Source organism: Mercurialis annua, linkage group LG2 (genome assembly GCF_937616625.2).
Source record: "Mercurialis annua linkage group LG2, ddMerAnnu1.2, whole genome shotgun sequence".
NCBI lineage: Eukaryota > Viridiplantae > Streptophyta > Magnoliopsida > Malpighiales > Euphorbiaceae > Mercurialis > Mercurialis annua.
This window is the reverse complement of record NC_065571.1, coordinates 5,359,001-5,374,874: the sequence shown is the minus strand read 5'-3', so window position 1 is coordinate 5,374,874 and position 15,874 is coordinate 5,359,001. Positions and strand designations below refer to the sequence as shown.

At 30.3% G+C, this 15,874-nt stretch overlaps 1 protein-coding gene across 1 annotated transcript; it reads left to right on the top strand.

Moving 5' to 3' along the window:
* The first annotated feature begins 4,290 nt into the window (after window positions 1–4,290).
* LOC126670774 (uncharacterized) lies at window positions 4,291–5,139 on the top strand. Its single transcript, XM_050364595.2, has one exon. The coding sequence runs from the start codon at window positions 4,394–4,396 to the stop codon at window positions 4,955–4,957; it is 564 nt and encodes a 187-aa protein (XP_050220552.1). The 5' UTR covers window positions 4,291–4,393; the 3' UTR covers window positions 4,958–5,139.
* Window positions 5,140–15,874: the final 10,735 nt, after the last annotated feature.

The window sequence follows — 15,874 nt, the reverse complement described above, 5'->3', positions numbered from 1 at the left end:
ATTTTGACCCAAAAATAAGAAAAATAATTGCAATTTTTTTTTATTAAAAATAGACCTATTTTAATTGTCAGCGGAGGTTGGCGGGATTAATTAGCATTGTTCCTCACTTTTTTTTTTGATAATTGGGGAGGGGGAGCGCTTGTGGGAGGATTTGAACCCACGACCTTAGCATTTGCTGCCCAGCGCTTATACCATTTGAGCTATAGTTTAAATAGGCAACACAGTCTGAAAAAGTTGGAGTTAAATGAATCCTTAAAGCTTGGCCACTGGATCAAGCCTTCGTGTGTAAATAATTGCAAATGAATTGTAGTATTTAAAAAACATGGGGAATTTAAAGAATTTTTCTTTCTTTTTTTGTTGACATTCCTCCTAATATTCACAATCATGACATTACTAAGAATAATTTTATTTCTATTTTGGCTAATCGTCATTCATAATTTATTAACATAATTTTATGATTTGAAACAGGGAGGAGGAGAAATTTTTAGGTAGACTCAGTCTACCACGTCATCCGTAGACTAACCTATCACATTTTGACACGTCATTAAAATAATGGCACTATCGTAATATTACTATCCAAAGATGTAAACAAGTAATGAACAAAATTATGATAGTGCCATTATTTTAATAACGTGTCAAAATATGATAGGTTAGTCTTTTATGGATGACGTGGTAGACTGAGTCTACCTAAGAATCTCTCCAGGGAGGAGTTAGTTCATGTATAAATAAACTAAAATATCTTAAATTTAGTGATTAATTATATTATTGGTGGGGTTTTTTTTATCAAAAATGGTAATAGACGTTTTATAATTTCAATTGTTAGTTAGTTTAGAAATAGATTTTAACCTCCAATCTCTGAATGTACTTAAAAGTGTCTTATTCATGCTCCTTTTTCGCAATAATTAAAAAAAACACTTTATGTTAACTTAGTTTATTTAATATCAAATTATTAATTATTTCTCATCTATCATTTTAACTTATTTTGTATACTTAATATATGTCACTGAAATTTGTAGTTATGCTGACATTTTCTCAGGTCGGGATTGATAGATCATTTTATTATTTTTATTGTTTTTTAATTTATACTAAATAATTTAAAATAAATATCTTATTTATTTATAATAAATAAATTATCCTCATATGAATTCATTATTTCATATCTTAATGTCAAATAAAAAATGTACCAATGCAAAACAATTGAACTAGTCAGCTTAATTGATATAAAAATCATTATACAAATTGTTACTTTGTATGCACGATAAAATTGGTGATTTTGGTAAATTAAGGACATATAGAAAAAATGAATTGAAACTTTCATAGATAGAAAATGAAAAATTCTTATATATACTCAGTCTACCATGTCATCTGTATATTAAACCAATCATATCACAACACATCATTAAAATGAGTGTATTCTTATAATTTCATGTATTATTTGCATACATTTTTAAATAATGATATTACAAAAATACCCTCATTTTAATGAGGTGTTATAAAATGATTAATTTAGTCTACGGATGACGTGGTAGACTGAGTCTAATAATTTCTCGATAAAAAATATAGAATTCTCCCTTGAATATAAGAAAATAAATATAATTTATCTAATAAAAGTAAAAGTATTTCGGTTTCAATTTAAATCACCAACTAGTTTAAAATCAATTTGAAGAAAATAATTGGTAAAATTAAAAGGCATAATCACTCAAAAATCCCCCACCTTTAAATCTTTTTTCAATTACACCCTGACGTAGGAAAATTCTCTCAGAACCCCCCACCTTTAGATTCTTTTTCAATTGTACTCCTAAAATTATATCCAATAACTTTTTAAAATTAAAGCCATAAATTTTTTCAATTTAGAGTGCAATTGAAAATATAAAGGTGAGGGGATTTTGGAAGGATTTTTCTACGTCAGGGGTGCAATTGGAATGTAATTTAAAGGTGAGAGAGTTTTTCAATGTTAGGGTGCAATTGAAAAAAAAATTCAAAATAGAAAGCTTTTAAGTGATTAAGCTAAATTAAAAGAGAAGAAAATAATATGGAAGGTGTGAACTTCCAGAGCAATTCAGTTTGTTCACCAGTTTTTACAAATTTTTGGAATATAATTGTAAATAAAAAAATGGTAAAAATTGGAGATTTTGATTGGTCAAAAGTACAAACAAGAACTGTTATGTTCCGATATCACCAGAGGAAAAATGATGGTGGTGACGATTGCGGTTATATTGTAAGTTTCTTCATATTACAATGAAAATGGAAACGGTTTTTAACGGTTACTTTATGAACAATAATTATTTTCAGTATAAAATAATGATTTTAATACTTCAAAATCAGAAAATTCAAGTTCTTATTGATACTCTCTAATACTTGACCGTTACTTACCATTTACGATGTCAATTTGAAGCCGCCGCTTATTCTTGGTATAATTAAAAAAAAACATTGTTGTATTTTTTTTTCTTTTATCATAGGATAAACTTCAATAAATGACGTGAAAATATTTATATACAGAAATAACAACTTCTCATCACAATGAGTCAGTGTTATCAAAATCAATGATGATACTGAAAAATAGTCATCTAATAGGGTTTTTTGACTACTAAATGAGTCACCCATATATATACATATATATATATATATATATATATATGTATAATAGTGACCGAAAAATTAACCTGAAATTAATTGTCACTTCAGATCTCAGCACCAGTAAAAAAATATAAATGGTCTGATCGTCCTTTAAAGATGAGAAGACACTGTAGTAACAACTTTTTCATATTTGTTTAAAATTTCGGTGACTTCGCCATACTTAATTAAGCCAAATATTAACCAAAATAAAATGAAATTAGCCATGAAATATAAGTTTATGGTTACATTGTTTGTACAAAGTATTGTAATTTATTTATTTATCACTATTGGATGAATTATACCAATTTCTCCCAATAGAAAAATAAATAAAATAAATTACAACAAAGTAACCATAGAAAATGCCATCAAATATGTGTTATCGCCATAGAAACCAATTCACTTATTAAAGTATTATATTATGCAGCTATATATATTGATATCTATACTAATATCTATAAAAATATAAAAATATTAATTATTTTTTTAGAAGTTAATTATGATCATAACATGTTAATCAAATTAACTGAATATATGTTATGAGGTACCTGTCTTCGGTATTGAATAGCTCCATATTCTATCTAAAGTTAAAGATATTGTCAAATATATAACTTTACCCTTTGAGAGCATCTACTATGGAGTCTTTAAAAATTTAAAAGATTTTATCATGAAGATATAATATAAAACAATGCTTCTATTTTAAAAAATAAAATAAAAATTAACTTTTACTTTTTATTATTAAAACTCTTTATTAAAAACGATCTTAAAAGTAAAAATACCATTTAAGATGCTCTAAAAGGAAAGCTCAATAATATGATATACAATCACGCTAATTTAAAGATAAAGAGTTAATACGACAAAAAAAATTATTTTAAGATATTGATTAAAATAAACCGTAATGATATATATGATTAGTGTTAGAATTCAAACCTGACAGTGGAGGGACAAGAGCAGCAAGATGATGATGGTGATGATAGAACCACCGTCAACTTCTCTGTACAAAGAGTGGTGGCTAAGGGCGTGCATTCGGTTTTTCGTCTCGGTTCGGAAATAGAATCATCAAAACCGGTCGATTTTTTAAGAATTTTAAGACCGGTCGAAACTTTGACCAAAAAATTCGGTTCGGTTCGACTAAGTTTTACCGAAATAGGAAAATAATTCTTTTTTCTTTAAAATTTACTCATAAAATATCAAAATTAAAATTAGAAAATTAAAAAAAATTAAATCTAAACTTCAAATCTAAGTCAATTATAATGTTTTACACACAATAACATTAAAATATGAAAGAAAATAGTATTATTTTTTAAAAAATAATAGTAATATTTCTATAAAAAAATTAATAAATTTTAAAATATCGTTTTTTCCAATTTTTTGTTTTTTGAAAACTCAAAATAGAACCGAACCGAAATGTATAAAAAAATATTAATTATAAAACTGAACCGAACAAAAATGTATAAAAAATATTAATTATAAAACTGAACCGATAATTTTTAGTTCGATTTCAGTTCGGTTTTCGGTTTCGATTTGATTTTGCACACCCCTAGTGGTGGCCGCTAGATGCAGCAGAGAGTCAATATCAAAGAAAACCAATGTGAGAGACGTCCTGAGGAGATTTGGGCCTAGACTCGAAGCCCATTTCATTAGAAGCCCATTACCCTCTTCACCTCTATCAAATTAGGGTTTTATATTCAATAAACGATGCCTAAAACCCTAACAACCAAACCTAAAAAAAATTGAAATCGAATTTTTTTTTCTCCGATCATCACAAAGAATTAAAAACATGAGAGCTTTAGACGAGACAGAAATGGACGCTGTGTTCAAGAAGCTCTACGCATTCACAGGCAGCAATCTGAAGAACATAGTGGATAACCCATCACACGAAGGACCCGACCCGAACCCAGGTCGGTACTGCTTCAGGCTTCACAAAAACAAGGTATTTTACGCCAGTGAGGCATTAGTGAAGCGAGCGACAAATATAAGTCGGAAGAATTTAGCTTCACTGGGCACTTGTATCGGCAAATTTACTCATGGAGGTAGCTTTCATTTAACAATTCAAGCATTGAATTTATTGGCTGCTAATGCTAAGCATAAAGTTTGGCTCAAACCGACGTCGGAGCAGTCGTTTTTGTATGGGAATCATGTTTTGAAAGGCGGATTAGGGAGGATTACTGATAGTATTTCGAAGAATGATGGGGTTGTCGTTTTTTCGATGTCGGATGTACCGTTAGGGTTTGGTTCTGCTGCGAAATCGACTCAGGATTGTAGGAAGTTGGATCCTAATGGAATTGTTGTTCATCATCAGTCTGATATTGGTGAATATTTGAGAATGGAGGATCAGCTTTGAGAATGAGAAAAAAAAGGGGTCAATTTCGGGTTTGAGGGAGCTTTCGAAAATGTGACGATGCTGGTTTATTGTGACATTATCTATAGTTAATGTAAGTCTGTCATTTATCTAATTCTTGAATATCATGAGTTTTGTGCTTTAATATTTTTAATTGGAATTATAATGAATTGAGTTTTCATGTATGTGTTTGTTGCTGTGGTTGATTGTTTTGTTTACCTTAATTAGTTGTCCCTGATTTTAATTGTTGCTGTATATCTATGTTTGTGTCTCAAATTCTCAAGTGCATCAGTGTCTTTTTATTTTCGATAAAAAGATGATAGGTTATATATTTGTTCCATCTTTATCACTTGAAAAATACTCTTTTTTGCGTGTTTAATTTGAATCCTTAGCACGGTGGCAACTTCGTTGAGCTCATTATTTCCTCTGTTTGGCTACATATTGTTAAGTAATTGCTCTGTTGTTACTTGTTATAAATGGCTCAACAATATATGTTTTTTGTGGCAACTGCTGAGATTCAACTACTGGAGTTGTTGAACTTCAAAGTAAAACAGTTAGGATGGTCATGGCTATGTGCCTAGATTGCCACTTGGAAAAATTAAATTAGTAAGCGTTCCAGGTAGAAGTCGCTCGAAGTGTTTTTAGAATGTTACCTGGCCAAAGTGTATTCTCTATAATTCTTTCAACTCCAAACATAGGACATCATGATGGCAGTCGTGGGTATCATCAATCCGAGTTGCAGTTTTAAGTGTTGGGAATGTAGGTTATTTCTGATTTTGTGATTATTGAGTTTGGATGTTTAGTTTCCATGTTGATGATCTTCCCAAGGGAAGGAATTGGGAATCATTTTTGTTTCTTTAAACTTAGTCAAATCAATAGGCAGTTTTATACTTCTGTAATTGTAAAGTAAGCTCTGAAAATAGAATAGAGTTCAATGGAATTTTTTTGTATCATTTTTGCAACTGATAAAAACATTTAAGATTTCTAATTTATCTGCTGATAACATTTGGGAAATTGTATGTTGACTGTTGAGTAGGTAATTTCTTGCAGCCAGTTCCTCTCATTTCAGCCATTTTTGTGGAATTTTATGATTGAATTTTCATTCGAAAATACCCGGACAGAAGTTCCCAACTATATATTCAAACAAAAAGCCTTAACTTGTGTTCCATGACTACCCCGACAGTTTGCAACATCCCGAACCCCCCAAAATGTAGCAGATTATCGCCTAAGATTCAAATAAAAGTATGGCAGCCGGCCGATCAATTTGCTCCAAGGAGGAGATCAAACCCATAGCTCCTATATGAAAATTAGCTCAACTCTCCCTTCACACATGTAGTAAAGCATAAGCAGAAGCGGGTGATCATTGATTAGATCTCTCTTCTTTCTTTTCCTCTGGAGGCAGTGTCACAAACTGCAATATCTGCTGAACTTGATCCACTTCAAGTCGGAACTTATTAGAAATCTGGTGAATGTCCATTGACCCGGTTTGATCATCAGCCTTCCCTTGATGAAGAAGCATCATGTGGCGCAACTGTGCTATATTTAGAGTCCCTGGAGGAGCAGGTCTTCCTCGTACCTTGTAGAATCGGGTTTTGTGTTCCGCAACTTTGGCATCGGCCTATCGTACCTTTCCCCCACAGCTGCTTGTCAGACAAAATTTAATAGCATTTTTGAGTAAATATGCAGAGGAGAGAAACATAGTATCACTCACTTGATAAAGGAGAACTTAAGATCAGGTGGAACATCCCATTAAAAATGTACACAAAGTTTCAACCAGTTTGAGAATGCAGTCTGTTTAATGTAGCAAATGAGGGTGGGCATTCGGTTTGAACCGCAAATCAGACTTAACCAAATCAAAATTGTACAATTTCTAAAATGAACAAAACCAGTTTTTTAAGGAATTAAAGAAATTCAAACTGAGGAAAACTAGTCAGTTCAGTTTATTTTTCAGTTTGGTTTTGTTTGCACTAAAACTTCATTGGAATTATTATATCCAAGACCTAACCAAACTAAATTTGTTGGTTCAGTTTACTTACTCGGTTCGACTAACAACTGCATAAAGATGCATACAATCCCATGAAATCACTTGCTAACTATGCAACACGGGTACGGGAAACTTGGATATGGGCATTGGTGAAACAATGTTATTTTAAAGTCTACTATGATAAAAATGAAATTTTGTGTATGAAACGCCAAGTTTTTGATACGTTTCCGGAAAAGGAAACCTTGATTGAATGAAGTGTTAGTGTTACTTAGTTTGTTAATTTAATGTCCATCAAGCTATAAACTTATAATCATGAAAATCATAAAACGAAAAATAGCAGTAAAGCTTCAATTGATATTTACCATGACCAAAACAATAACGAAAGAAACAGTTCCTATAGATGATTGCACTGAGTTGAATGAGATTAAGGTGCAGAAGAGCAGAAGATTATATTACCTCGCCCATCTCCAATTGGCCTCCAGGTTTTGTTCGAATTCTACCCACCATTTGGCTAACATTGCATCATATTGTGGATCCTTTTGGAATGCCATCTTCCCCTAATCCAGTACAAATGTTCACCACAATCATTTTTGGAAGAATACATATAAGTTTAGTAACTAATAATTCCATTTCCCTTCAAAATATGAAATTTTCAATAGGCTCTGTAGCACAAACACTTTATACAATAAACATGTTTCGTTTCGAAAATGTTTTGGACATGAAACTTCATTTTTTACATGAAGAGACTATAAGAGCCTGGTTCACTACTAGAATACAGTCGATTTGCGACAGATTTTAGCGACGGATTTGAAATCCGTAGCTAAAATCAATTTTTGCGACGGATTTAGCGACGGATTTTGAATCCGTCGCTAAATCCTAAAACAAATTGGCGGGACGAATCCCGCCACTTTTAGCGACGGAAATTTCGTCGCTAAAAGTGGCGGGATTCATCCCGCCAATTTGTTTTTCACTTTTAGCGACGGATTTTGTAATCCGTCGCTAAAAGTATTATTTTTATTAAAAAAATTATAATTAAAAAATATATTTACTAAAACAATATTTATTAATTAAAATAATATTAATTATAAAACAATTTATTAAAAAAATTATTTATTATAATTATTTATTAATAAAAAAATTATTTATTTAAAAATAATTATTTATAAAAAAATAATTATTTATTTAAAAATAATTATTTATAACAAAATTATTATATTAGAATGTGGTAGTAAAGTGTAATAGTAATAATTTGTTGTTTTTATTTAAAATAATTAATAAAAAAATAATTTATTTTTATTTAAAAATAATTAGTATGAAAAAATAATTATTTTATATAATACTGGAGTAAATTGCGGGAGTAACTTTTTGTTATATTTAAATATAATATACATAGATATAAAACAAGAATCTGAGCTGGATAAGTTGGAGTCACGCACGGGGGAACTACAAAGTTAAAGAGGAGTGAATGGGAGTAATGTGAAGGATGAGTGACCTACTAGAAAGTTGGAAAATTTGTGATATTTACGGGTCAGTGCGGGTGTGTGTTGTATAGTCGGTGGTTGACCGTTTAAATAATATTTCATTTTACGATTTTAATTAAAAAATATTTTTTTTATTTTTTAAAATTAGCGACGGATTTCAATCCGTCGCAAAATCCGTCGCAAATTTTTTTAAATCCGTCGCCAAAAAAATTTATTTCGTCGCTGCAAAATTGGCGACCAGATATTTAGCGACCGAGTTTAGCGACGGAATTTAGCCATTTAGCGACGGAAAAATTCGTCGCTAAATGGCTGTTTTTAGTAGTGGTTGGCAATATCAAAGTCATTTTTAAGCTTTTTCTCTATAAATAATCTCAAAATTAAAGGACGGAGAAAGTGGTTTTTCGATAAAAGGCTAAAACTAACTCTTTAAAACTATGGTTTGTGTTTGTGTTCCTAGAAAAAAGTGAGATGATTTTTTTTAAAGAGAGAGAAGGAAGAAAGAGGTTGGTTGAACAATCTAAGGAGTTTGTTTATCACTAGGTAAATGTGCAATATGCATGTAGTCTCTTGATTTTGTTCGTTGATTTACAATCTGCTTGCAATAAGGGTGAGCATTTCTAACAAACCGACAATTTTCAAACCGAATTAATCAATGACCGAATAGTTAAAATCGAACTAAGCAAATAAGAAGCTCTTACCGAACCGACTCAATTTTCAAAACTGATCTCATAATATGATACTTTTACAAATAAGGCCATACTCAAACTAAGCCTCAAAATCATAAATCACCATGTTATTTTTTAACATGATGAATTTGGTGAGAAATAATTAATTGCTACTGTTTTTAAACGAGACCTCCTCTCTTAACACAAATAAGAGGTACATGTATAGTAAAAAAAAGTTAATTGTACCTTTCGTTTTCAATTCCACTCATAATTATTAAAATCCACACCTTTTACTTTCAATTACACCCTCAAGCATTAAATTGATCTTTTTCTAATACTTCATATTTTAACAAATATTCAAAATAGTCTCTAATGTTATAATTAAAATAAAAAAACCTTCTTAAAATTTTAAAAATTAATTATAAATGTTACACAAATTTTTTTATTTAAACATTATTGCTTTTATATATTCCGAAAATAAATTTTAAATTAATTACATTATTTTTTGTTTAATTTTTTTGAAATTTTTTTAACTTCTTGTAAACTGAACCAGCTTTGGTTCATCTTCTAGAGCTGGTCGTCTTCCATGGGAGAAAGACGACCAGCTCGTCTTCCTCCCATGGAAGACGACCAACTTGTCTTCCATAGGAGGAAGACAAGCTCGTCTTCCATGAAAGGAAGACAAGCTTGTCTTCTTCCCAGGAAGACGAGCTGGTCGTCTTCCTTCTTTAGGAAGTCGTCTTCCTCCTTAGGAAGACGACGTGAGCAGGTCGTCTTCCTCCCTAGGAAGATGACATGAGTAGGTTCAATGGAAGACGACCAACTGCTGGTCGTCTTCTATGGAAGGAAGATGACTAGCTTGTTTGTCTTCTTAGGAGGAAGACAAACTAGCTCGTTTTCCTCCCATGGAAAATGAAGAGGTCGGCTTCCATGGGAGGAAGACACGGAGGACGAACGGATTTGAAAAATTAGCGAGGTCGAATAAAATCGGATTTGAATTCGTACAAAAAAATAATATTTATTGTGTAAAATAAAAATTTATTATTAAGTTATTTTAATTTGAGAAAAGAATATTTTTTTTGTTTAAATATAACACTAAGCCCTATTTAATATACATGCTAAAATATTAAGTATTGATTTGGATATTTTTAAGTGAAAAAAGGTAAATTTGATGCTTAAGGGTGTAATTGAAAACGAAAGGTACGAATTTGAGTAAAATTAGTGATTTTACATCGTGGGAGTGCAAATGAAAATAGGTTAAAAAGTGGAGATTTTTTTCAGACCATTAGCCCATTTCTTATTATTTGCATTCTATCAACATTTAAAGGAAATACAAAGTGTGACGTAGTGATTCATATCTAAAAAATCATTTGCATTCTATCGAATGATTACCGAATTATATTGTTAACTTTAGCACTTGATTAGAATACATAAATCATGTCATTTTCAAGGAATCATGGAATATGAACAGAAAATAAGCCTCCCTCTTAATTCGTTCTTCTATATATAGAATAGGGGAATTGGTCCTAAAATTCCGAGTGTTTATGGCTTTATTCTCTGCATTAGAGTAGATAGCCTCACTCCATCATTTTTTAACCAAAGAATTAGGCATAAAAACTTAATGGTAAGATAACAAAGTCATTCCTAATTTGCTAACTCTACCTTTAATTTTATTCCCTATATACCCAATTGATCTCTCTTTCTCTATTAGTGAAAGTTCCAATTTAATTCTGTCTTTAAAAAAGTGTTAAGAGTATAAATGGAATTAAAATCACTCTTTAAAAAAGTATAAATTGAATGATAAATAAATGTAAAAACATCTTCAAAAATACCCACCTTTTAACCCCTTTTCAATTATATATTGACTTGATAAAATCGCCAATTTTATCCAATTCTACATTTTACTTTCAATTGTACCCAATTTTGTAAATTGGACTTTTTTCAATCGAAACAAATTCAAAAAAAAAATTTATAAATGATTTATTTGAATTCTTTTTTAATTAAAAAAAATTCAAAATGATTAATTTATTGGATCTTTTTTAAATGAAAAAAAAAAGTCAATTTAGTACTTGTAAGTATAGTTGAAAGTGAAAGGTGCATATTTGGACAAAATTTGCGACTTTGTAAGGTCATGGATAATTGAAAAGAGACTAAAATGTGAGTTCTTTTTTAAGATGCTCTGCCTATATGTATATATTAATATACTCCCTCGTCCCATTTAAGAAGGGACATATCTCATTTTTATTTGTCTCACTTAAAAAGGCCATATAGTATTTTTTTATGCCAATTTATATGAATTTTCCTTTTCTACCCCCTTTTTTCTTTTCATAATTAATGACTATTAGTCTATATACAAAATACAACACTATCATAAACAGGGGTAAAATAAGAAAACACTATACTAATTAATGTTTTCTTAATTTATGTGAAAAAGTCATTTGCCCCTTCTCAAATGGGACGGAGGTTGTATTTAAATAGTTCATTAACTCATTTAGAATTTTTGGTTGAATGCTATGTTTGTCTTGTGGTTGTAGTTTCTTTTTTGGGCTCATACATATTTCTCTTTATATCGAGTTTCTTTTAATTTCAACAATTGGTATTAAAGTGTGGTTCAACAATATAAACAAGGTGTTTCTAGATAAAAGTTGAAAAGTTATATAAGTATAGCTACTCCGAAAAATGATCACGGTTTGAAGTTAAATTTTGAATGAAATTGATCGATTTTAATGTAATTTTGTTTAAAATTTGCTCGAGTGCGCTTTCTGGTTTCTCACTCTAAAATTTTATTTTTAAAAATATAAAATTTACATAGTGAAAAAGACTCATTAATCTATCATTTTAAGATTTTAGATTGTATTTGCATCGTTCTCTTCCAAGTTAAAGAACCAAATTGGAATTTCTTCAACTAATTTAAACCTGTATTGGTGGAGAATAAGTTCATATTACAACAGACAGGGGTCCATGTGAAATTAATTTAGTTTGTAGGTACACAAAATATCTATGATTAAGTTGGATAATTATCTAAAAAGATCATTTAAGTAATTTTTTTTGATTTATATATGCATCACTAAGCATGCACATCAGCCTCTTAGTGATATTCAGTTTGCCTCTTCATATGATAAAAACAATAATCTAGGGTTACGCCTTAAATGGAGACCCACCATTCGGAATTATAAAGTAGGTTGGATTTTGTTTGGTTTAGCCTATAATTCCATAATTAGTTGGATTATTATTCCTACAATAACTTTTCTTATTAGGTTACTTTTAAGTATATAATTACATCAAGCATCTTTTACATGTTTTAAATATTTAAATGACTCGTTCACGAATGCATTAATATCAATATAGTGGAGAAATATATTAACATAGTGTGAAAAAAGTTTCCACAAACATAGCTAAATAGTAGAAATATATAACTTTAAAACTAATTTTTAAAATTCGAATCAATCCTTTCATGACATAGAAAAAATTTGTACAAAAACGAAATATTTATTATATATAAAACAACTAGTCGTATACCCATGTTTTTTTTATATAAATGATGATTGTAAGCACTATCTGATATGTTTAAATTGTACAATAAATTTTCTAAATATAATATGTGCATTATATATTATTTTGAAAAAGTTATACTTAAAAAGGTGTTATTTTATTGGTCAATATGCAAGAAAGTCATGGACCAAGAATCAAAGGAATTTGCAAAGAAACAAAAAAAATATCAAATTGATCCTTGTTCATGAACTGATATTTTTGTTCGTATTCAAAACTTCAAATGAGAAAGTTTTCTTCATATATATTGTAGTAGACATCTTAAACTGTCCAAAGTATCAAAATTTACATCATTCGGAGGTGTCTAACTTGACTTATGAAATTTTACAAATTGACAAATTGTGCTTCGCATTTTCCTACTTGTAGATTTGACCTTTCTTCATTGATTAGATATTTTAAAATATTTAGAGATCTCTTATGAATTTTGGTTCTTCATATGAAATAAACTAGACATTTCAAGCGTTCCATTGAATCAAAATCCAAATAATGTGAAGTTGTGTGCAAAGAATTATGGCTTTGTGAAGTTGGTGGTTGCGCAGAGGATTCTGTCAGACGGCAAAAATGGGGAACTCTGCAAAAATGAAGCTTGGAAATAAATTATACGGAGTTCACCAAGCCTTTATGGGCAGAAAAATAGGGAACTCGACAAGGACAGCTGTAAGAGGAAAATTGATAGAAAAGGTTATTCAGAACGCGCTAAATTCATCGGGGATCAATTCTAGTTCAACTCGGACTTATTTTACAGCATAAAAGGTGGAATATTTTACTTCTAAAAGATTTAAAAACATCAAAAATCCAAATCCAAATTGGATTAGGAGTATTTCTTTACACATTCAACACTTAATTTTAATCTTAAAAGGAAATTGACTTATGATAAAACTCAAGTTTCAAGACCTCTATAAATAGAGCTCAATTCAAGGCTATTCAATCATTTTATTATGTAAATAAATCACTTCATTCTTGGTGTCTTAATTTAGTTTATAGTTTATATTTTAGTTGTGCTTTATCTTAACTTGTAAAATCATCCAAGCACAATTTGTATTTTATGAATTTATTAAAGTGAATTATTTTCAAGTTAAATCAAGTTTGATTTCTTTTTCGTTCTCTTTAATTATGCAATTCTTATTTGTTTACTTGTTTTTTTTTTACCATATCTAACTAAACTAGTTGATTTGGAGTTGAAATATTGTGAATAGTATGGATGTTGGGTTCAAAATCTGAAAACTAAGTTATATATCTTTCTTTGTTAATGCAACCTTAGTTATTGTAATTGGTCAATAATTGCATGAAGTTAGATTGAATTGTGAGGAGGGAATTTAAGCAATTTAATCGGAAAAAATAAGCAAGACAAAATTACAAAACATGAGGGTTTTTTTGCCGAAAACAAAACATGAGTCACACCACCATATTTGTGTTATGTGGTCTATGTGGGTAACTTGATCTTAATACTTTGGTTTAATTGTGAGTTATTTTTTATTGTTCTCTAAGCTGTGACAGTAAGCACGATTCCTGGTACTCGTGTTATAATCAATCGGCTAGTTCAAGCTCGAAAGCGGAATTAGTATTTTTTAAATTTATCCTCCATTGCATGTAACAACTAAAATTGATCGGTATAATTTAAATTTATAAGGCATCGATAATTCATACGAGAGCAATATTCTGAGTTGTTTGTCATTATTGTTTATTCTTTAATTTATTATTTTATGTATTTATTAGTTTAATTAAAAACCCAAAATATCCATTATTCAATTGCTCAAATAATAGTTAGTTAATTATTTGGGTATTAGATTCATTCCTCGTGGGATTGACACTCTACTTACTCTTAATTTATTACTTTTTTTAGAAAGTTACTCTTTATTACTTAATCACGATATTGTATACTTGCAATTTTGTGCATCACTAATTCGTGAAACGCAAAAAGAAACACGAGCACTAGAAGTTTGAAAAGAAATCTTGGCATCTGAATACATCATTACCACTAAACATGAAACCAGAGTTGTGATATCTATAATGTATCACACTTTTATTAATACGATGAAAAATCAAATCTTTGTAATCCGATGCTTGACGACGAACCTTTGTTTCGAACTTTTTATAACTCTTAAATGATGAAAAACCAAATAGGTGTCCAAAAAATTTTATATCTAGAATTAGCCAACTCCATCCATTGATAATAGAAACTCATAATATCGCTAGAACCGTCCACGCTGTGACTCTAATTATGCCAAGAAAAGTTGTTCAAAAACTCCAAATTGAAGGACAAGAGATGATGATATGCTGGTTTGTTTCAACATCTTAACAAATCAAACAAAGCAGTTGGTCCGAAGGAAGAAGATGTCATTGAACCAGAAACTGTTTTGACTTATTCTTCCTCTATGCAGCAACCAATTGAAAATTTGCAACCTATGAGGAATATGGTGCTTCCATAAAATAGAAAGAAAGGGATCGGGCTGCTGATATGACCAGGAATGAAGAGCAACAAAACTAGAAGTTGAGGAATCCTCCTTACCACACCATAACACAATATCCTGTTGGTTTGATAATAAGGAAACAATAGCAAGCTTATCATGAAGAAGATGGAAGGATTCAGAATCACCTAGAAGTAAACGTCTTCTCTAACATAACTGATTAAACTAGCCACAAATTGGATCAACAAAAGCAGCAGGTGTCGCGTTAGTATTCAAGCAAAAAGAGAAAAGATTCTAGAAATCCAAACTAAGAGGAACCGATTGGTTTGAAAGCCAAATGTCCCGCCAAAACCAAATATCCATACCTTTTCCAACTTTAAAGGAAATATTTCCTTTAAACAGATTCCAAATACCTTCATTCTCCACATACAACTTCTGGATACGACGCCAAAAAAGGAGATGAATTACAATTTCTTGGATTTAACAAATCATTCCATGAATGCAAACTAGAGCTAGTGCGTGTTACTGAGAACCAAAGCAAACGTCTATTACAAGATAAAAGCATCCAAATCCACTTTAGAAGTAAGCTTTGGGTTTTTAAGTGTAAAGAAGGAATATTTAATCTACCATGATAAATAGGTAAACAAATGCTATCCCAAGCCACTTTATAAACACCTCGAGAAGAAGCTGAACCAGACTATAAAAAAATTCGCATATATCTTTCCATTGTAGAAAGAACCCCAAAGGAATGGCAAAGCAACACATTGAATACACCGACAAACTACATAAAACTGACTTAATCATAACTAAACGACATGTCGGGGATAACAAAG